Here is a 23,525-nt window from a genome sequence, read left to right as displayed (position 1 = left end):
GCACTAATGGTACTGTGAGTTTGTCTTATCCACAGCCTCCATCCGTGGTGTGTCTTGCTGCTGATAATCCAGACAGAAAAGTCATTCTTCTCCTGAACTTCAGAACCCTTTCCAGTCATCAGTGAGTGGAATTACAGCACTAAGGGCACTGTGAATTTCTGTTATCTACAGCCAGTGCCTGTGGCATGTCTCACTGCTGATAACCTCCACAGAAAAGTAATTCTTGTCCCTTGCTCCTGCTGCAGCTGGTGCATTAAAATGTTGATGGAAGTGCGTTGGATCCTTGAAGCTCTGTGTCCTTCTTATTCATATATCATAACACGAGGTGGGATCAGGCGAAAAAGGCTCAATTCAGGGGGGAGCTCAAATTCAGAATGGTAGCAAGCTTTGCAGGCACAGTCAAAAGGGAAATGTTAGTGAGATGTTCCAGGATTTTATTTTCTTTATAGTTCTGCTGCTTCTTTAGACATGTTAAGTTGCTTGCCCGTGTACAATACCACTCCCTGTCTGTGCTGAAGAACCCCAGGGAGCCTCCAACCAACCCCTGGCCAACATCCGTATGTTACCATGATTTGCAGGTGATGGTATCCCTGCCTGTTGTTGTTGTAGATCACAGGGAAGGTTATGGAGTTTACATCTTCATGGTGAATGTTGTAACGTGACTCTTTGGTTTCCGGGCCTGCCCCGGTCACAGTGACAGAGTAGGTGCTCAAGTCTATTAAGAAATGCAGAGAATGAGTTTATAAACATCAGTTTGTATTAAACTCTTCAGGTAATATGGATCGGTGCAGTAGTGTATGGATTCTATTTCCAGGAATCCTTGTCTGGTCTTTCTGCCTTGTAGGTTGTCTGCTTGTCTTATCATCAGAGCCAAAATGCAGATTTTGAGGAGTACGTGTTACAGAACCTGTTTTGATGTCGCGATTGTTAGCAGCTTGCATGCAGAACACGTGCTGTTCAAATACTTGGTGCACTTTGCAGAATGGTTTCCAGCACATGCAGGGGGGGAACACAAGCTATTGCGTCTTGAAGATGCTGTGGTAGTCAGCACAAGAGCGTGTGGCAGCATTTTTCTAGTTTTGGGGAGTGTACAAACTCCAACTTTGAGCAAGAAAACGTGACCTGAGAGCTGTTTTTATGCAAGCTTTAAAAGCCACTCTTAGGTATAGCCAACTCCTGAAACAACTCTTCTACGTCTGGTGATGGTTTTAATGTAAATATCTTGGTCTCTGAAGATTTTATTTAGTTTCCAAGGCTGCACAACAGAGCCCATTCATAGATAATGGTTTTTAAACGACGAAAACGCAGCAATTGCTGTTACAACTGCAAACTCTCTCTGGGACACAAAGCTCCTGGCTCGTTTTCCCCGTGTTTTCTCAAGCAGTAAGCTGAAAGTGGAACCTATTTTGGATAGGGGTGACATTTTTGCTTCCCTTCTAAACAAAATAGATTACCGTCTGAAAAGCTCTGAATAAATCCCAGGGAAAAAAAGATTTTCAGAAGTGGGCTTTCCTTTTTGCCTTGCAGCTGATGATCTTGAAACTAGGTGCCTATTTCAGAGGATTGCAATTACTTTTCTTTATCCTTGCCCTCATCCATCTCTTCAGTACCCTTGGATACTCATTATGTAGTTACTTAGAAATATTGACGACTGGAAAGTCATTAAAGCTGTTTCAGGAGGATATTTTCCAGGTTTTTTCTATGCAGGCATGATGGAAGTGGTGCCTGGCTGAGATGAAATTCTGGGTGATACAAAATTCTGGGTGATACAAATAGCACAGAGTGCTGTAGGGGCACTACTTCTAGTAATAAAGACTCTTTCCATGCCACTAGTATAGATGTACATCCACAGGACATTTATTTCTGTTTTACTATTAAGAAATGCATTAAATGGGATACTCTTTTTAACTTCCTGGCATTGTTGGAAAAATAATTTATGAGTTATTTAAAAAGGGAGTGTTTATACAGTCTTAGTGGTGGATTTTTGGGGGTGGAACTTTTAATGTCAAATTCCATTACTGTGTTGGCCTGGAGCAGAATTAGACCCAGAAAATCATCCAATGGCTGGAAATAGAGGAATGCAAGCAAACCTCTGTAAGGGGTCACGTGTAGGAACTGACAATTTTGACTCCACTGTCTGTGCACTGGAACCAGTACAGCTTTTCAAACAGGCTGCCCTTGATGGTGAATTCACTATTTCTGGGGCAGGGGGGGAGAAAAGGCCATACCTCTTAAAATTAAGCCCTGAAGGAAATGCTTCTCTTCTAGGCATACTGCAGCATCCAGATGGGACCGTCCTGAAGCAGCTGCAGCCACCACCTCGTGGGCCCAGGGAGCAGGAGTTCTACAATAAGGTGAGGGTCCTGCAGCGCAGAGGTGGGTGGCTGGGTGCAGGTGACATGCTGGGGGTGCCACGATTTTATTGAAAAGCCTTGTCTTCCATCTGTGATTAAAGGGACGAATGTTTGATCCCAACCTTCTCATGTAGCTGAGTGTCTCAATCGCTCACATTTAAATTTAGATGTTTTCTACCTGTGTCTAGTCAGGCTTACTGTTAGCAGTATTGCTCCCATCACTGTATTAAAACTGTTCACTGTAATAAAACTCAGCTCCTTTAAAACTAAATAAAAAGCAAAACTCTCCAATTGTTTTAACTTTAGTTGTTGTATTTTTCCTGTTGGTCATCTTCAGTTTGCTTTATCAGTAGCTTTAACAACAGCAGACCAGGAAAGCTGTTGCTTGCTGTCTTGTGGAGGAAGTAAACTGTTTTTAGAGCCTGTAGTGTCCTACCTGTCTGTGATAGTCTGTCACATGTTTTTTTCTGTGTCAGATTGATATATCATCCCTCTCCCTGCCTTATTATAGAAATCTTCATGCAGGGTGAGAGAGGACCCTTGAGACCCTCTATTTGTTGCTGGTTTTTTGTTGGTTTGGTTTTGGTTTTTTGGTTTGTGGGTTTTTGTTTTGTTTTGTTGTTGTTGTTGTTTTTTTCCCCCGTAAAATTAATTTAAGTTATTAAAAGATCATGCATATTTTGTGGAAATGTCTCTCATGAGAACAAACTAAGCAAGGTGCTTTAAGCAGAGTGTGTGTTTGCATACTGGCATTACTCAAGAATCCCCATGATGGAACAGAACAGCAGCTCTTGAGTTAGTAGGAGCCAGTTACATCTAAATGTAAATGTATTTCTGAGGTTTCTCAATGGCTGTCATTGAGATGAGGTTAAGGAAGATGCCGGCCAGCTTGAATGGTAACTCTTCAGTAAAAAGAGAAAGCTTGAACAGACTCCTTTGAGCTCCAGGCTGTTCTCTGAAATCCTCTGAAATCTTGGAAAGGAATTGGGCACCTCTTGAAAAGTAACAGAGAAAGGGATGATGGGTTGATGCCTTTTCGTGGGAGAAGGGAAGGAGAGCAAATGCATGTGTGTCACTTGGGTGAACACAGGAGAATTGCTGGGGATTTGTCACTTCTCAATGATTAACTGCAATCATGTTTACTCTCAGACAGGAGCCGTGTGATGTGGGCTGTCGACAGCTGATCACCACGTATGGTTGTTACAGGACAAGGTTTACTGTGGGCTGGGAGGTTTAGGGTAAGGTACAGTTTCATTTACAGCTTGAGCTGATCCAATAGCTCGTTGCTGCTGAGGGGGAAATGCCTTCCTTCCCATTCCTGCATTTAACCTTGTACTGTGATAGTGCTTTTTGGACATCAGCAAACTGATCTGACCTATTCAAAAGATGGCAAAACTTCCTTGTCGTGGAAGCCTTCTGCCAGTTTTTGTGACTGAACTGATAAGCAGTGGGAACAACAGTGAGGCTGTCTTGCTTTGGTGTCTGAGTTTAATTTAACCCAGTAGTGGGCTATAATCAAAGAGACATTATCAGCTTGGAGTAGGCTGAGGAGCCTCCAGAGAAGTGGGGGGAAAGAGAATATTACCACTCCTCGAGGCAGGGAGTTGTTTACGAGGTGGTCAGGTACGGGAGATGGTGAGAAACGGTGCAGAAATGAAACAAGACTGAGTCCCAATCTCTCACTTTGTCAGGGCTAGACAGCAGGTCAGTTGACAAGTTCAAACCAGATGGTTGTCCATTAGTATATGTGGATTAATTGTGATGTTTTGTCTGTAGTGGTAGATCGGTTACTGCTCCCTTTGCGTGCCAAAGTGAAGATCAGTACCCCAGTGCCTGGGTCAGAAACAAGTGGGAGATCTTTACTTACGGTGAAGCAAACCTTGTGCGAAGTAACTGAGGAGCTCTGTAGTTTATGGTAGCAAGAAGACGAGCGTGTCTCAGCTTCAGCTGCATGAGTCAGCTGGAGAGCAGCTATGACAGATCTGAAGCAGAAGTGTCTTCCAGGAACTGGGAAGTGGTATTTCAGCAGGCAGTCAGAGTGCTTGTGAGCTGAAGGCTGTGGGGAATGTGTCATCGTAAAAGATAATGAGGCATTAAGAGACAACTTTGACTAGAACTCTGATGTATTTAATGTGATACCAGGTAGATGTTATCTTCCGTTTGGACCAAGAAAGTCTTCTCTTCTGAAGCTGCTGGATTTGCTTGCAGCTGGGTGTGTGAAGACGATAGGGATAAAAGTCTGCATCGGTGAATCAGCGGAAGTTTTTCCCGTGGTTATTGATGGATTATTTTCTGTTGAACGTGAGGCTGAGTGCTTACTGGTGGAGCCCAAACAAAATGGGCTTCCATTTGTTGACCAAGACACTGTAGTGCAAAATACTAATAATGATCCAAAATGTGCTCAAAAGAGGGTGGCAGCTGGAAGTTTGGAAGAATTTCACAGGTCTCTATCAAAGTGGGAAAAATGGAAAATCTCTCAGTCTGCTGCCAGGTTACCTTTCTGCTTTTTGTCATAGTTAAAAAAAACAAACCAAATAGCCAACCCACCCTCTAAGCACAGGTCTTTTTTCCTAAGAGATTAATTCACTGAGTAAATCAAACCTTTACGACAGCAGTTCTGTACTGATGGGGACGGGACTTGCCACGACTCTGTGTTATGAGGGAGGGGAAGAATTGGGCATGACAAGATTATCGTGAATACCTTCCGTGATAAAATGCAGCAGAACAATGAGCTGTTTGTAGTCGCTGTTAATAACTTACTGTGCTTTGCTTAACTTATCATTGGAGTGTGACTTTCAATGTCCACTTGCTGTTGAGTTCTGTAAATCTGAGTAATTATCAAAACAATATCATTTTAATTTTGTTCCTGCGAACTCCCTTCCTGTACCTGAGGGCACGAACCCCTTACAAACATTGCCTGCATAAACACCGAGTGTTTTGCCAGGTATTCTGGTACCCTTATCTGGGTGAAAAAAAAAACTGGAGTTTTTTTAACCTTGAACAGCTACGGAATACTTTGTTTTCAACAGGTCTGAGCAGCGAGAGAACAAAACAAGTTGAAGTAAAAGGATTGGGTTTTTTTAAGGACTATCTACAGTGCTGATCAGTTGTTTCTATCTAATGTGTTTCTATCTCTCTGTGAGAACATGCAGGTAGAGACTCTGCACCTTTGAAAGGGGTTTCAGGGGGGAGCAGTATACAGAGATGTTTGAAAATGTAGCAAAGACCCTTTACAATTAGAGAGAATAAATTGGTGAAAGGCAGTTGTGTGTTTATAGTAGGCTGCCTGCACAAGCATGCACAGAAATCCACAGAACTGGGCTGCTCCTCAGTGTGTTTTGGGACTTGGCTTCAGTGTGCTTTGTGCCAGGGCCCATTTATCTGTGCTGAAATGGTCTGATTTAGTTCAGCAGTGCTGGGGGAGGGAGGAAGCCTATTAGGCCTCCTTCAGTGATCTCATGTGGCGGATGAGTTGGGAACTGTGAGAACAGCATCCTTGGGAAAGGTTAGTACAGGAGAATTAGGTAACTCCCTGCTTAGCTGGGAATGGAGCTCCTGTCTCAACCAGCCTGGAGAAGAGAAGGCTTTGGGATCACATTTAGAGCGTTTTCCAATGCTTAAAGAGCTTCCAAGAGAGCTGGAGAGGGACTTTGGCTAAGGGCATGGAGTGACAGGACAGGGGGAATGGCTTCACACTGACCAAGGGCAGGGCTAGATTCGACACTGGGAGGTATTTTTCCCTGTGAGGGTGGTTATTCTATGAAAACTGATGTAGAGGGAATTTACAGTGGTTGAGGTTACCTCTGTGACTACAGTTTCCTACAAACTGTCAACCACTAAGAGATGGAGCGTTCCCTGTGCTCAACAGAACAAGAGAAGGTGGCTGAAGTGTTTTGAAGCAGCTCTTTCACTTCTGATCCTGTGAGTGACTGATCTGAGCGCGGCCTGCTGAAGTTTTCAGGGTTGCTAATGCCACAGCTCATAAACCGAGATTTAACGCTTCACAGATCCATGAAAGTTCCTGTAAACTTTTATTTGAACTGCCCCTCTGCTCTCCTGTGTGATGCTTGGGGTGTGAGTAGTACACCTTACGCTGCCTGGCTCTGGCCAATGCTTGTAAACCAAGGGAGCTGGTTGACCCCTTGTAGCATTGTGAAAAGATAACTGAGCTAATCACCTGGCCCTTCTGGATAACAGATCTCCCACCCTTTGCCAATAAGCAGTGCATCTGTTAACTGCTGTAGTGTTGAGTTCAGGGTTTGAGCCCTGCTGACATCGAATGTGAATGCAAGGAAGCTCTTACCGCTGGAGATAACAGAAAATGTTATTCACTTTTGTTACGCGTCCTGAAAACAAAGCCAGGATGTCAGAGACACAAATAGCTCCAGCACGTAAAAGAGATTTGCACTGGTTAGGTGAGTGTTGGGCACTTGAAAACTAGGAACAAATGGTTTCAGGGTTGCCTGTGCAATTGTTCTGAACTTTTTCTTGGATGCGTTGCAGTGCAGCTTTCAATAGGGCCACGGCCTGTCTTTCTGTTTTGCTTCCCCTAAAGAATGCACTAACTCATTTTGCAGCCTGACATCAGGCAGAATGGATATTGTTTGTGGAACTCTTGCTGACTCCTTTTTAACAGTCGGTCTTTGAGTTTGTGACTGGAGGATAATGTGTTCAGTGAAGACCCAGCTATGTTAATGTTCTGAAGCCATAGCTCCTTGTGCTTCTGTGGTTACAGAGAAGAAATGTTCTTTTCCGCTGTGTCTAATTTTAAGTGGTATTCCAGCAGCTTCGGGCAGCGCAGAAGACTTGTGGTGACTTCCCTCCCTCTCCATGGCAAAGAATCAAGCCTGAAAGATGGATTTTGGCCTGGAAGCTTTTGCACAGAGTTGCAGGAACTGACTCCTGAGGCTCAGCCCCCTTTCAGCCTATATAGACAAATCACAGTCAGGCAGCCTGTGTTCTGCTCTGCTAGTGACGGAAAAGGAAAGGGATTGGGGAGGCAAAATACATCTTGTGTCAGGTTAAATTACCCTTATTTTGTAAACTCAGTTACTGGTTTTATGTTCTTGATTTAGATGATTATCCTTGGCTGAAAAAGGAGTGGATGATGGCATCATGCTGCTATTGTGCACTAAAATATCCTTATCATGTGATCACGTCTCCAGCTAAGGTTCTGATTTTCAGTCTTGTATGGACAAAAAAGTAGGATGCACGGTTTTCTTGACATCTTATTTTGGAGATGCAGTGCCTTGCCCATGCCTTTTATTACTACCACATTCAGAGCTGCAGCTCAGCCTCCCAAAAGGTCATCTTCCAGCCTTGCCTCGTTCTGGTACATCCAGATCTGCCTCATCATCAACAGAGGTGGTGGCACTGAAGTGTACAAATTACCTGTTGGCAAACAAAGCAAGCAGGTCCTGATGCAGTCCATTCCTGCATCGCTCCTCCCGCTGCAAAATTATCTGCAAGTGATCCTGCTTTGCTGGGGAAACAGGCAAGCCGGAGTTCCCAAATGAGCATGTGAAAATTGCCTCACACTCTAAACCACGAGCCTGGGCAGAAGTATTGTGGCAAAAGGAAGGGCACGCAGTGTTTCTTAACTAATGAGAAGAAAATGGCTTTTGGACCAAGTTGTGAAATAGTGTCAGCTGGTATTCAGATCTTTTTCATAGGAGGAGTTGTCTAGGAGAGGTGAAGCATGGGATGTAGCTGTAAGAATCTGCTGGGTTCGTACTGTTGTCTCACAAACATGTTTTTTTGTTCTTCTCTGTTAAATGACTGAAAGCTGACTGTGCCAGGACAGCAAGACTTAAAAAATATCACAAATTTTTTTGATTCTTGCACTCTGCAGCAGAAACAATTTTGGAAGAGACATGTTGTGCAGTAAAAGGCCATTATTGCAATTTTATGCTGTCGTGGAACTGCTGGGTGGAGACTGAGTAGCCTCCAGTCCATGTCAGTCGAGTGAGCAGGAAAAAAAAATCCAGTTCTCTTAGCAACCTGATTTTGAGGAAGGTTCATTCCTGAGAGTAGACCTGGCTGAAATTATTTTCAAATTTTTTTTATAGCAAAATTTATTTCAAAATTTATTTATAGCAAAAATGCGGTTTTAAAGTGCCCAATATGTTAAATTGAATTAATATACAGTAGAGTGCTCCTGCTGTGCTGGAGGGTCATGCAAGTGATTTTTCGGACTGGATCAAATATTGTTTAGGCTTCATTTATGAGTGTGTCAGAGTACGGATCCACTTACTAAATGCATGTTAGTGTTACAGCGAAAAAACTGTGTTCATTATAAGTTCATTTAAAGGTAAGATACAATTGGTGAGCTGCCAGTATGGGATTGAGGAAAGTGTAGGTTGCCTCCTTGAGAGAAAAGCAAAATAAATTCAGTCTCCCAAAAGAATCCTGGTTTCCAGATTTAAACAAACAAACAAACAAAACAACAAAAAAACCCCACCCCAAAACCCCAAACCAAAACAAAAAGCAAACCAAAACAAAAAACCAAACCCCAAAACCCCAGGCTTGTAATACGAGTCTGTTAGGACTTGAATCCCATTTCTGTGTCTCTTTGAAATGTAAAATTAAATTTTGCTTTTCTTAGTGGAACTGCTTCAGGATTTCCCCCAGCCTTTGTTCTCTCTCACTCCTGTCTGGGAATCTTCAGCTGGGATCAGGTCACTTTCCAGAAGCGAAGGGTAAGGCTGACAGTTCTCAGAAAGTGGAAAAGCCACGTTGGCTCCTTTCCCCTTTTGTCCTAATGTTCTGCCATTCCACTTCCAGTAATTTCAGTGGTAATTTAAGCTTGAATAGTTGGAGTAGCTTAAAAAAAACTATTCTTAGGGCAGAGAATTTGCCTGAAAAGTCGTTGGCTGCTGGCTTTATTCGACTCGCTTTTGCATCTGTGAGCTTGGTAGTGGTTTCTGACCAGGTCCACGTCTTCCCTCAAAATCCCAAGCACTATTCCTGTTGCACCACATCGTGCCTTGAAGAAACAGCGTGTCTTGGCTTAGAGAATGACTGGTTGATAAACATGATCAAATAAATGTCTCTCTGGGAGAGTTTTGAAGCTTATTTTCACAGCCTTCATTTTTTGGAGGGTAAGACGACTAACCCCCTTGCTATAATGAGGGGGTTTTCTCCTCCTGCCTCCTGGAAGAAGGGTACGATTGTCACAAGTGTATGTCACCTTCATCTGAAAACCCATTTATGTGGTCAGACTGTGGGAATAGATCCTGGTTTCTTCTAAAGTTTCTTTCTTTCTGTAGCTCTCTTCAGTGAGAATGATAGCAATCTCGTTAGTGTGGCTGTGTATTGAAAAGTAAAATAAGTTTGATATAATAGCATTTAATATCACGCCATTCACAAATGCTTAACTTCTGAAATTATTCTGGTGTCAGACATTTTCAGTGTAAGCAGAGCTGGCTCAATGCCAGTCATGCTTATGAAAAAAACAAATATTATGGACACTTGTGAGTCTGACCGTGATGGTACCACTTCGAAAAGAAGCCAGGGCTGTCTGAATTGTAAAGCCAAGCAGACACGAGTTGCTAAAATCACAGGCTGCTGTTTCAACCTGAGTTTTTTTGGCCCTTGCACTTGCTTGGTGTAACTGGGTGATGTAGGAGTCCAGGGGGAAATGCAGTGCGTGCTCGAGTAATTAAAATCTGTGATATAACACATACCCAATGGGAGAGGGAATTAAGCTTGCACTGTCACCTGTAAATCTTGCGTTTGCTAATTTAAGCGCATGACTGAGCTGCGTTAATTGCTCAAAAAAAACCCCAAAAAACCCACACTGGGGGCTGATGTTGGCAGCTGGTTGTGTTTGCTGAGACCACAGGCTTTAGTGCTGCTGCCTTCAGGGACAGTTTATGATAAGTGGCAACAAAGGAAGGTGATGGTTCAGACTGATACACCTGCTCTGGCATTTTAAGTTTCCTACTCAAATAGCTTTACAATAAATGTGAGTTTAAAAAAAAAAAAATTCTTTAAAATTAACTCTTGAATACTTCAGAAGGTTCTCTGTAGGTTACTTTTGTGTCAAAGTGGTATTCTTTTCATCAGAACAATTTAAGACAGGTCTGTACTGCCAGAACTAGTTTCCTGCTGAAGTTTAAACATTTACTTTATCCTCCTTCTGTCATTTATGTCATTAGTTAGTCTTTAGAAAACAAAACAAAACCCCAAATGTCACGTTGCTTTAAATAAGGAAAAGAACGTTCCCATTGTCCCTGTTTGCATTAAAAAACAGATGAATCTGTTTGGAACGCGCTTACCAAAACAGTGTTACTTTGGATTAAAAACTTAAGGATGGTGAATTTGCCTCAGAATTAAAAAGTCCTGAGTGACTGGAAATCATGACTTCATGGGGTCTTCCAGACTATCTGAGCTCCCACATGTCTGGGGCATATTCTTCCTATGAGTTAGTGACTGTAATTTGCAGTGGTCATGTTGTAAGCCCTCCAAATGTCAGCATCCTGTTTACTTGCTTTAAAGTCCAGCAGTTATTACATTTTCTGTGTGCAGCTTGTGCTATCAGAAGAATGTAGCCTATGATACACAGAAGGGATACCTCTCCAAGATGAGCTGGCAGAATTATTTTGCAGTTCTCGATTTGTTGGGTGAGGAATTTTGTACTGGCAGTGGAGAAATTGCTTGTATTTGTCGGTATATTCTGGAGAAATGGAACCATTGTTACATTAAAAAGAAAAAAAACCATTATTGCTGGAAGTGAAATTGGAATATTACCATATTATAAGGGCTTTGTATATGTTATGTCAGACTTCTGAAGGGAGTTTATTACTGGTTCTGGGAGCGAGACAACTTCTTGAGAGACAGAAGTAATGCACTTAGTTCTGTTATGTCAGAGTAGTGATACTGAAAAATGCATTACTTGGGAGTTCTGTCTCCATTTAAAATGTCGTATGTCGCTGTATTAAGGAATAGAGTACCTGGAAGATGTGTCTTCTGGAGCTCTTTTCTTCATTTGACCTTGACTTCAGGCTACAACACCCCATTATAAATTATTTGAGTATCTTTGTCGTATCGTGATGTTACTTGCTAAGATCAGTTACCTAAAGCTGATGATAAAAAGTAAGTCAAGGGTACTGTCTCTTTAAAAAGCAGAAGTGTTTCCTGACATTTCACTTTCTCAGAATATTTTGCCAGTAGATTAAGTAATTGAGTTACTCTGTTTGCTTGTTTTTTTCAGTTGCATTCAGTGTTTCTTCTCCTTGACTGCTGCGCTTCTGGTTTCTTCCTCTCTCCTCTTGGTCATGACCTAAATATATGCACTTGCTCGCATGTAAGGGCTGTGACGCTGCGTGATGGCCACGTCACTGTCACTGCCTCTCAGATCTGCCTGAATTCACCTGGGAAAAGAGCATTTGTGCAGGACAAATGCAGGTCTTTTTGTCTCAGAGCGCAGTATACCAGCATATCAGCCTGTGTTTAACCCGGGGGAAAGCTGGGCCTGGCCGTACAATTACGTGTCATCCTCAGAGGTCGGGCCAGCTCGTTAAATCATGACGTGTGAAGAGAGATCAGTGCCCTGTGGTGTGGCTGTGACCCGTCAGATACGCGCTCAGCAACTCCTGTGTGCTCAAGATAGCAGCAGTAGTGGCAGAGGGTGTGGTGGGTGGGCGTGTGCCGGTGTTTTACAACGCCCTGTGCACGTATTCCTGTGCTTCGAGCTTTGAGGTCTCGGCCCCTTTCCTTAGGATCTTGAAAATGGGGCATGTACCACGAGCTAGTTAAAGGAAAGGGTCAAATTCGTTGCTCTGGCGTGCAGCTGGCGTGGATTTGGGTGTCTTGTGGTTTTGAGTGCTGCCCATTAAGGGTGCTGGCGTGAAGGTGTCAGAATTGTGGCTGGTGCAAGCCCAGGAGAGCCCCGTGTTAGAAACACACCGGTCATTTGTGTTTGAGGTTTTGAGTTTAAGTTTCTGCAGCGAAACCTTCATTTAGCACAAACCCCCATTACCTAATTTAGTGCTCTGCTGCTGCGTGAGGTTCTGTCCGGAGTTACCTGGCGCTGTGAGGATAGCCAAGGCTTGCCTTGATTCTCTGAAATTGCAGCTGGACTACAGGTTTGTTTTTTTAATCCCTGGTTGTATTAACATTACGACGTCATTAACATTACAACAATACAGGCATCACAAAGTGTTCCCCTACTGTGGTTAAATGTGGTCTGGCACAGCGAGCTGAGCCAAATCTGCAGATCTTGTATGTTGTTTAAATGTGCAGTGGAAATCATAAACTTGTGAGAACAAAGACCGTAAGAAGGTGTAATTAGGGGACAATCGGAAGTAGAAAATGAACGTTTTTTCAAGTGATGATTTTTCCAACCCTCCCTAATTTATTTCAGGTTTATGACCCCGACTGTTGTGACAGCATTCTTCTGGAGCTGCGGAAGTATCTGCCGAAATACTTCGGTGTCTGGTCACCACCTACTGCACCAAATGGTACTGTTCTAATTTTATCTGTCAATCCATTCTGGAAGTATCTTCTGGAGACTGATCTTTGGCAGTTGTGAGCTCTGTAGTTTTTTATTGGTCTCGTTTTGTAACCCACGAATGTCCCCTCTAACAGCTGGTTAGCTTTTCTTCTGGGGATTTTTCTGATTCACACGGGGGAAGTGGAGCTTCTGGAAGATACAGAAACAAAGGGATGCTGTGGGGTCTGTTTAAATACTTGGACAGCAAAACTGGACGCTGTGCTCCTTTAAAAATAACTCTGTCTTCTTTTGCTTGTGCTGTCACTTGATAGGCTTGTTTTCCAAAGAGAGTAGTGAGATAGGACCCAAAGACATGGTCTAATCTCTGCAAGAAGAAATCCAGGGAAGATTGTGGCAGCACCGCCGCTTTCTTGGCTCAGATTTGCCTTCACGCTTTCCTGTTTGGCACTGACTCAAATAGCTCTACCAGAGCTATATTTTTTCCTTCCCTCACAACGTTATATGTGTCATGGAGCCCACTTAATATCTATCCCCCTTCCAATTGCAAATAATTTTTTTTTTCTATTTGCAGTATGATCTTAAGATGTAAAAATAAAAATAAAAATCTAGCCAAGATCTGGTAATTGAACACAACCCTCATTTGCTTTGGGAATTCGCTAGCACTCTGCACCGTTGGGCCTGGATTTTGGCAGGTCTCCACCAGTCATCCAGACGTAGGAATAATGGTTTAAAGGAAGAGTAACTTTTGATTTTGTTTGGTTTTCTTCTTGGAAAGACTGTGCACTAACAGGAGCCCTCTTCATAGAAAGCTGTGGCAGCGGTTCAACCAAAACACTGCACTGCCAGCTCTGTTATCTGTAATATTAATGAGCTTTGTGCAGTCCTGATAGAAATCACAGATGTTGGAGACGATGAAGCTTAGCAGAATGACTGTGTGTCTTGTTCCTGTTGTAGACTGAGGATATATTTGTAGGTTTTTTGCAGCCCTGACATTGGAAGCTTGACCTTTCCATTGGCAGTCACTGTTTTACAAGCTCTGGGGACACAGCTCCATACAAGCTCTGGGTACTGAACCCAGTAGTTCCCTATTGTTGGTAAACTGGACCTGGTGACTTCTGAAAAAAACCAAAACTTAATTTAGGACCGCTCTGAGCTTGATTTGTGACCCTCTCTCGTGTGAGTTTCCATGTGGCAGGTAAGCAGGAGCTGCAGTGGATAAGGTGAAGAACACAAGCAATTTATTTCCTTACAGAAATATTTAGGAAGAACCATCAGTCTTCCATACTGAAAAAGCAGAGAAATGGATGAAGTTGCTATCTAAAAAGGGTGAAATGGATGAAATGTAAATGAAAATACAGGAAGTATGACAGAAAAGTATCAATACAATTTGTAAAAACACTGTCCTGTTCTGCTGAAATCACGCACCCTTTGCAGTGCTGCTGCAAAGGAAATGGAGGTGGAGGTGGGTGAGATGCTGCCTCCTTAAGCTTATCTAAAATTGGTTGGATTTGAACTTTATCTTCACTGGCATTGCAGGCTTTTGGAGTTCATTCACAAAGAAGTGGAAAAATTGTTATAAAGGTGTAGGAGCCATCTGCTGCTGAGTTTTCTGGGTTTGGCTACCTACTTGTTGCCCATGCTTTTGTTTTATTTATTTTTTTTTTAAATGACTTTACTGCTGCTCACTTCATACCCTTGCCTAATTTTGTTGCCTAACCCGAGAACAGGGTAGATAAATATAACACTGGTAAATAGAAGTGGGCAGGGCAAGTCTGTGATGAACGATATATACGGTGCAAATAAGCACCAAAATATTGCCAGAACACCCATGTGTAAACACTTGTTCTGTTTTCCTGAAGCTGTAATGAGAAAAAAATGACTTGTGATGCTTTATCCAGGGTGGCTTTGCTCTGCCCAGAGACGTGCACTGAACAAATGGAACAGTCCTAATTCTGAGCCAGCAGTTACCTAATGAGAAAGACTTAAATAACTCCAAAAAGCGCGAGAGAAATGAGTAATTTCTGGATAATTCACGGGCTTTGCCAAATAATTAGTGTATTTCCCAGGGTTAGCGTTAGCTGTGAAGTTATTTTAGTGCTTCATTTTTTAAAAATAGCTATTGTTACGTTTTTTAGGAGGTCAGTAAGATAGTCTAGTTTAACAGGCCTGAAATTAAGGGGGAATTAAGCAGTGACAGATATTTAGGACTTTCAAATATTTGGGAGGTGCTGAATGTTGATGCTGTATGGTTAAAAAGAGGAAAGTAGACAGTGTCCTTGTGTTTATTGTCTTTCCTCACCTCCCATGGCAAACCTGTGGCTCTGTTTTTTTTCTCTCTGCTTTTGAGAGCCAAGTTCTGAAAACACTGAACTTCATTTAGTTGTTTTCTGGGTTGTTTTAGGATGGTGACACAAATCTGTCATTTGCAGGGATTTCTGTAGTATGCAAAAAGGATTGGTGTGAAGGATGACAGATTTTTAACAGTTTTTAATAACAGGTAGCTAAGAGGTTTTATGGACTCCCCAGGTTTGGGGAGTGGTTCCCCAAAGTCCTGCAAAAGCTGTGCTAATATCTGACTGAATTAGATCTCTGTATAACAACTTCAAGTAGTAAAAGTGGCACCTGCCTGATGCAGAATACACTGCCTGGTATGGAGAGTATTTGCCCTGCTTTTTCCTTGGGGATATTCCCTGAGCAAACACCGAGCATGTCTGCTGCCTGGGGCTCCTCAAAAATGAACTGCAAGTTATTTAAGCTTGGATGTATTCCTGCAGCTGTAGTTAGTGGGGGAGCTGGTCTGTATTTCCTGAGAATGACTTTACGTTCACAAGTTGCCCAGTCCCATTCATACACAAACCAGGCATCTCAGGCTTAAATTAAACCTGTTTCAGATTGATAAGTGCACACTTTGGGAAACTGGAACATTTCATGATGGTGTAAGTTGGGACATTTCATGACGATTATCGCGGTGGTATAAAAATTGAAGCTCTCATAGTAATAAAGTCATAAAAATCGCTGTAATTTCTTTCTTCTTGTTAGGGGAAATGAAACATTGCTTATTTACTTTGTCTTGACTCTTGACTGGTTTTGTTACCTGGCTGTACAACTTTCAAACAAAAAAAAACCACTTCTTGCCTTTGCTCTTTTTAAATTTGAACTGGTTTTGCTTTGGCAATTTCATTTTAGATCATGCTGCAGGATTGGGGAGTAATGCAATGTTTGTGTATTTGGACTGCATTAAGTCAAAGAAATACACGTGTGGAATAGGCTGTGCTAGAAAGAAAACCAGACTTTATGTTTGTGCCTGGTGACAGCGGGATTTGAAGAAGCAGATATGAAAAATTAGACACCAACAGAATTTGTGGGTGTCAGTGTTTGGAGATAAATTTGACTCTTAAAAAAACTTATGCGATGTTAAGCCTTACGCTGTTCACCTTCCTCCCAAGGAGCTTGGCTAAAGCTGTGCTTACTATTTTGCTTTCACCCTGGCAAAAGTTTGGGTTTTGACAAAAGTTTTGGGGTTTTTTTTTTGACAGATACGTATCTAAAACTGGAAGATGTGACCCGTAAGTTTAATAAACCTTGCATAATGGACGTAAAAATAGGTCAGAAAAGTTATGATCCGTATGCTTCAGTGGAGAAGATACAGCAGCAGGTCAGCAAGTATCCGCTGATGGAAGAGATCGGATTTTTGGTGCTCGGCATGAGGGTAAGAACTTGCTTTGTCTTCACTTTCAGCTTGTGCTCAGCTTATCTTGTTCCACACCGGGTACAGTGACTGGTTTTCCTAGCAAAGGACAGTCCTCCTGTGTTTTACTTTATGTAAATAAAGCATTATCTGATGTGTTGGCAGTCCTGGCATTAACTGTTGTGTGAAATCTGCTCCCAGACACTGGTCTGGTTGACACCAGGTGTTTAACTTGGCTGTGTCCCTTACAGGAAGCTATTTGCAACCTGGGCACTGTATATGTATACAAGAGAGAGGCTGGGTATTTAAAACTGAATATAGTTGCAATTAATTCTTCACCACCACAGTAGGTATTTAAAATTATTGAGGTATTTTTGTTTTGGTTTTGTTTTTGTTTTTTTTTTTTCCTTTTAGGCTTATATCAGAGATTTACACACCCAAACAGTCATTCTAATAATTTAATAATGAGCTGCATCCTCTCCTCATGTTTCATCTCGATGTTCTTTTATAAATAAAACTATTTTTTACATGATTTTTCTGTTTAGGGAAGAGTAAGTAAGCTCTCAGAGGTGATGCATGTAGCCATGTTCTGCATTTTAAAAAAGCTTTCCATCAGAAGGAAACCCCTTTTGATGCTTACACCCTCAAGGAACAGCTGTCAGGGAAGGTTAGTAGGGCATGGATGAGGCCCTGCAGATGTCTGCACTAACTCTTAATTACTCTTAATTACTTAGAAACACTAAGATTCAGTGTCTGTGTGCTGGCACCCTCAAAACTTCGTTGTGCAGAAAAGCTGTACAGAACATTTGTGGCTCAGTGACAGGCGTGCGTTGATGTCAGTACTGAGCTCCTGATGCAACCCAAAAGTATCTTTTTCTGCTGTGATTGCTGCAGAAACGTGAGATTTTGTTTTGGTGTGAGATTTTTGCCTTCCTTCTTGCGTACACAAAGCCAGGGGGTCCTCAAACTCTGCGTCGAGATGCGTAAATGGCTGGAGACTCGGATAAGCTTCCTCCCTGCTGTTCAGCAGCACCCAGGTTGCACCACTGTTTGAGCTAATCCTAACATCTCTGTAATGTTCTGTGTGGAATTGCCTGAGCTCCCAGCCTTAACTCTGCCTCGAGATAAGCTGCTACAGCTATAAATTATAGTGGTCATGTGTGGTAATTACGTAAAGCCCACGGACGAGAACGGGAGAGTCGACTCAAAAAAAAAAAAAAACCCCAGCCAAACAGTCAGGACGGAAAAGGAAGGTTAGAGATTACAGCTTTGGATTTGATCTGTGTCATTACATAACCTTTCTTATCTGGTGCGTGAAACAATGTACTTTGTGTCCTTTGTTTTGTGAGGGTGCAGAAGGAAGGATTGATGGCTTTGTATCTTTGTCCCGCTGCAGGAATTTTTTTGATCTCCCCTTACTCAGACTGGGTGTGTGCTGATGATTCCCCCCATGCAGTGCCGTTTTCCGTCCAGTGTTCAATTAGACTGAGATTTGTTTTTTGTGCCTCTGGCACCAAATTTGCGTGTTGGAGGTTGTTTTCCGAAGAGAACCGAAGAGGTTCCTCCTCCCCTCACGCAACACTTGGCAAAGTCTGAATTCACGAGGCAGTTTCTCTGCCTCTTGATTATGGCCTGTCTGCTTGCTTTATTTTTGCAAGATTCCAGCCCTACTATAAACCATTTTCCTGGATGCACATGTACTGCCCAGAACAGCTCACAGAGTGGACGAAGTTTGCTCGTGTTTGTTGGACAAAACATGGTGTAACATGATTCAGGAATTAGTCCATTCAGTGTTATTTTTAACGTGGAGGTGGGCTTGCCTCATAAGTTTCTGTTTTAGAAGGGCAAGAAAGAGAGGGCTAGGAGAAAAAGAATGTTTTTTTTTCTAAAGCAGCTGTGGTATAAGTTGTCATAAAGAGATACAAACAAAAAAAAAGTGTTACAGGTGGGGGTTTTACCCCAAAACTTACTTAGAGTGTATTTTTATCTCAAAAGCTATTGATACAGCTTTTTTTTTATGCACTGGTAAATAAGCAGTCATCTGTTCATATATCAAATATGGATGGTTTGCCCTTAAAAAGTGAGTCTCCTGTCTGGCACAGCATTAATTTATGTGCACAGTTCTGGCATTTGACATGCTAACCTATATTTATCTTACACACTGAACAGACAGAACAAATGCATGGAAATGCATTTAGAAAATAAAGTTACTGAAATAACACTGGCTAAACCCACAATTCCATGTATAGGGGAGAGGTTCCTTTCTTTAACAGGTACCCCATCCCTGAAAATGTCCAAGGCCAGGTTGGACAGGGCAGCCTGGTCTAGTGGAAGGTGTCCCTGCCCATGGCAAGGGATTGGAACTGGATTGTCTTTTAAGGTCCCTTCGAAACCAAACCACTTGGAGATTCTGTGAGATTGGATGTGTTTTGTTACTGAAGTGGTGAGAGTTTAAATATAAGCTGGAAATCTCAGGTTCTGTTGCAATAGCAAAAACACAAATTGTGATACGGTTTCAGTAGTAGACACACACATAGATAAGGAATCTCTTCACAGCACGGGCAGTGTTGAGCACAGATCATTCTGCTTGCTGTTGAGTACAAGCAGAACGTGTGGGCTGTGCTCTCATTTCAGATTCGCAGTCCATTTGGAATCCACAGTTCCCAGTTTCCTTTTTTTCCCAGAAGATCTTGATTGCAATCTATTCCACAGTATTTCCAAAACGCTTTTTTTGAAGCAGTGTAATCCATCGTTGACCTCTGTGGTGTGTACCTGCGGATATGCAGGCAGTCAAGTCTAATAATCAAAGCTGGGTTTAGAAGTGAATTTCCTAATCTGCAGCACATGTTTCTGCGGGGTATTTTCAAACTGACTGTAGCTGAGTCTGTTTTATGAGTTCTTCATGAACTCTTTCTAGTATTGTGATAAGTTTCATAAGCTCTGATCTGTTAATAACGAGATTTAGGAAGGGAGGAGTAATAAAGGTACTAAATACCAAGTCTAGTGTTCAGATTCTTCCACGGTAAAAAATTACCAGAACTGGGTTTTTTACATTTTTAAGTCCAATTCGAGCTTTGGTGTTTAAGAAAACAGGAAGACAAAGCAAAACAAAAACTAAAACCCAAACAAACCAACCACCTCCCCAACCAGCAAAACACAAAAACCCCATAGCAAACCAACTGCTCTCAGCAGCAGTGACAGTGTGAGAACATTGCAGAGATCTCGAGTTAGAGGATGTATTTTCACTCTGCAGGTGCCCTCTGTTGTGCTGTGCCGGGGTTGTTTTCCTGAGTTTCAGTTGTGTGGATTTAATAGATACTTTTTGCAGATGTGAAACAGCTCTGCAAGTTACTGAGTGGAGATTTTTGTTTGTGCTTGCAGTCCCCCAAACAGGAAATAGTAGCCTTAACGTGTACTTAAATTGTACTTTCTGGAAGTCAGGGAGTTGCCCCAGGTAAGTATTTGAACAATGTGTACATTTTTCTGCCTCGCCACGGAAGTTGGTACTGAATTCCCATAATTAATATTACATGACATTTGATACCTATTTTTCCCAGTTTAATATCCTAAAGCTGAAGTCGCAAGGTTTCCAAACTATGATTTTTTTTTGATGTGCTGCCCATAGAGAGTCACTGCTGCTGCCAGTTGAAAGCCTGAACCTGTTAACGTGCTGGATTCCAGAGGTGATTGTGCAGGAACCTGACTGAGTGGGAGCTGCTTGTAGGCACCCAGAGGAGCCTTCCCATTGTCAACCAGAACAGCTCTGATCTTGCGTACTGAGGATATATAAAAACGACTGATGGAGCAGGAGGCAGTGTTTTGCAGCTCACAGGGTTTTTCTTTGTCTTGCACTCTGCAGTGAACCTCCCTGTGAGCGCAGAGCAAACACATAGCAAGCTGTGGCATAGGGATGAGAAATGAGATGTTCCTGGCTAATCATTTCTTGGGGGGGTAGGTGATGGTNTTTGTTTTGGTGTGAGATTTTTGCCTTCCTTCTCGCGTACACAAAGCCAGGGGGTCCTCAAACTCTGCGTCGAGATGCGTAAATGGCTGGAGACTCGGATAAGCTTCCTCCTTGCTGTTCAGCAGCACCCAGGTTGCACCACTGTTTGAGCTAATCCTAACATCTCTGTAATGTTCTGTGTGGAATTGCCTGAGCTCCCAGCCTTAACTCTGCCTCGAGATAAGCTGCTCCAGCTATAACTTATAGTGGTCATGTGTGGTAATTACGTAAAGCCCACGGACGAGAACGGGGGAGTCGACTCAAAAAAAAAAAAAAAAACCCCAGCCAAACAGTCAGGACGGAAAAGGAAGGTTAGAGATTACAGCTTTGGATTTGATCTGTGTCATTACATAACCTTTCTTATCTGGTGCGTGAAACAATGTACTTTGTGTCCTTTGTTTTGGGAGGGTGCAGAAGGAAGGATTGATGGCTTTGTATCTTTGTCCCGCTGCAGGAATTTTTTTGATCTCCCCTTACTCAGACTGGGTGTGTGCTGATGATTCCCCCCATGCAGTGCAGTTTTCCTTCCAGTGTTCAATTAGACTGAGATTTGTTTTTTGTGCCTCTGGCACCAAATTTGCGTGTTGGAGGTTGTTTTCCGAAGAGAACTGAAGAGGTTCCTCCTCCCCTCACGCAACACTTGGCAAAGTCTGAATTCACGAGGCAGTTTCTCTGCCTCTTGATTATGGCCTGTCTGCTTGCTTTATTTTCGCAAGATTCCAGCCCTACTATAAACCATTTTCCTGGATGCACATGTACTGCCCAGAACAGCTCACATGGTGGACGAAGTTTGCTCGTGTTTGTTGGACAAAACATGGTGTAACATGATTCAGGAATTAGTCCATTCAGTGTTATTTTTAACGTGGAGGTGGGCTTGCCTCATAAGTTTCTGTTTTAGAAGGGCAAGAAAGAGAGGGCTAGGAGAAAAAGAATGTTTTTTTTTCTAAAGCAGCTGTGGTATAAGTTGTCATAAAGAGATACAAACAAAAAAAAAGTGTTACAGGTGGGGGTTTTACCCCAAAACTTACTTAGAGTGTATTTTTATCTCAAAAGCTATTGATACAGCTTTTTTTTTATGCACTGGTAAATAAGCAGTCATCTGTTCATATATCAAATGTGGATGGTTTGCCCTTAAAAAGTGAGTCTCCTGTCTGGCACAGCATTAATTTATGTAGACAGTTCTGGCATTTGACATGCTAACCTATATTTATCTTACACACTGAACAGACAGAACAAATGCATGGAAATGCATTTAGAAATAAAGTTACTGAAATAACACTGGCTAAACCCACAATTCCATATATAGGGGAGAGGTTCCTTTCTTTAACAGATGCCTGAAAATGTCCAAGGCCAGGTTGGACAGGGCAGCCTGGTCTAGTGGAAGGTGTCCCTGCCCACGGCAGGGGATTGGAACTGGATTGTCTTTTAAGGTCCCTTCGAAACCAAACCACTTGGAGATTCTGTGAGATTGGACGTGTTTTGTTACTGAAGTGGTGAGAGTTTAAATATCAGCTGGAAATCTCAGGTTCTGTTGCAATAGCAAAAACACAAATTGTGATACGGTTTCAGTAGTAGACACACACATAGATAAGGAATCTCTTCACAGCACGGGCAGTGTTGAGCACAGATCATTCTGCTTGCTGTTGAGTACAAGCAGAACGTGTGGGCTGTGCTCTCATTTCAGATTCGCAGTCCATTTGGAATCCACAGTTCCCAGTTTCCTTTTTTTCCCAGAAGATCTTGATTGCAATCTATTCCACAGTATTTCCAAAACGCTTTTTTTGAAGCAGTGTAATCCATCGTTGACCTCTGTGGTGTGTACCTATGGATATGCAGGCAGTCAAGTCTAATAATCAAAGCTGGGTTTAGAAGTGAATTTCCTAATCTGCAGCACATGTTTCTGCGGGGTATTTTCAAACTGACTATAGCTGAGTCTGTTTTATGAGTTCTTCATGAACTCTTTCTAGTATTGTGATAAGTTTCATAAGCTCTGATCTGTTAATAACGAGATTTAGGAAGGGAGGAGTAATAAAGATACTAAATACCAAGTCTAGTGTTCAGATTCTTCCACGGTAAAAAATTACCAGAACTGGGTTTTTTTACATTTTTAAGTCCAATTCGAGCTTTGGTGTTTAAGAAAACAGGAAGACAAAGCAAAACAAAAACTAAAACCCAAACAAACCAACCACCTCCCCAACCAGCAAAACACAAAAACCCCATAGCAAACCAACTGCTCTCAGCAGCAGTGACAGTGTGAGAACATTGCAGAGATCTCGAGTTAGAGGATGTATTTTCACTCTGCAGGTGCCCTCTGTTGTGCTGTGCCGGGGTTGTTTTCCTGAGTTTCAGTTGTGTGGATTTAATAGATACTTTTTGCAGATGTGAAGCAGCTCTGCAAGTTACTGAGTGGAGATTTTTGTTTGTGCCTGCAGTCCCCCAAACTGGAAATAGTAGCCTTAACGTGTATTTAAATTGTACTTTCTGGAAGTCAGGGAGTTGCCCCAGGTAAGTATTTGAACAATGTGTACATTTTTCTGCCTCACCACGGAAGTTGGTACTGAATTATCATAATTAATATTACATGACATTTGATACCTATTTTTCCCAGTTTAATATCCTAAAGCTGAAGTCATAAGGTTTCCAAACTATGATTTTTTTTTGATGTGCTGCCCATAGAGAGTCACTGCTGCTGCCAGTTGAAAGCCTGAACCTGTTAACGTGCTGGATTCCAGAGGTGATTGTGCAGGAACCTGACTGAGTGGGAGCTGCTTGTAGGCACCCAGAGGAACCTTCCCATTGTCAGCCAGAACAGCTCTGATCTTGCATACTGAGGATATATAAAAACGACTGATGGAGCAGGAGGCAGTGTTTTGCAGCTCACAGGGTTTTTCTTTGTCTTGCACTCTGCAGTGAACCTCCCTGTGAGCGCAGAGCAAACACATAGCAAGCTGTGGCATAGGGATGAGAAATGAGATGTTCCTGGCTAATCATTTCTTGGGGGGGTAGGTGATGGTGGAGCAAGAA

The 23,525-nt window shown here is 42.4% G+C and overlaps 1 protein-coding gene across 1 annotated transcript in view; it reads left to right on the top strand.

Moving 5' to 3' along the window:
* Nucleotides 1-16,579, top strand: part of LOC114071299 (inositol polyphosphate multikinase-like) — a gene marked incomplete at its 3' end in the record, with an annotated part of 19,023 nt that extends 2,444 nt beyond the window's left edge. Inside the window, exons 2-4 of the mRNA XM_027909098.1 lie at nt 2,269-2,354; nt 12,721-12,817; nt 16,347-16,579. Coding sequence (XP_027764899.1) covers nt 2,269-2,354; nt 12,721-12,817; nt 16,347-16,579 — 416 coding nt within the window. The remainder of the gene's footprint in view (nt 1-2,268; nt 2,355-12,720; nt 12,818-16,346) is intronic.
* Nucleotides 16,580-23,525: the final 6,946 nt, after the last annotated feature.

This window comes from Empidonax traillii, unplaced genomic scaffold (genome assembly GCF_003031625.1).
Source record: "Empidonax traillii isolate 1590-97213 ecotype Southwest subspecies unplaced genomic scaffold, ASM303162v1 scaffold1946:size199562, whole genome shotgun sequence".
Lineage (NCBI taxonomy): Eukaryota > Metazoa > Chordata > Aves > Passeriformes > Tyrannidae > Empidonax > Empidonax traillii.
The sequence above is the reverse complement of the archived record's forward strand: the minus strand, read 5'-3'. Positions and strand labels throughout refer to the sequence as shown.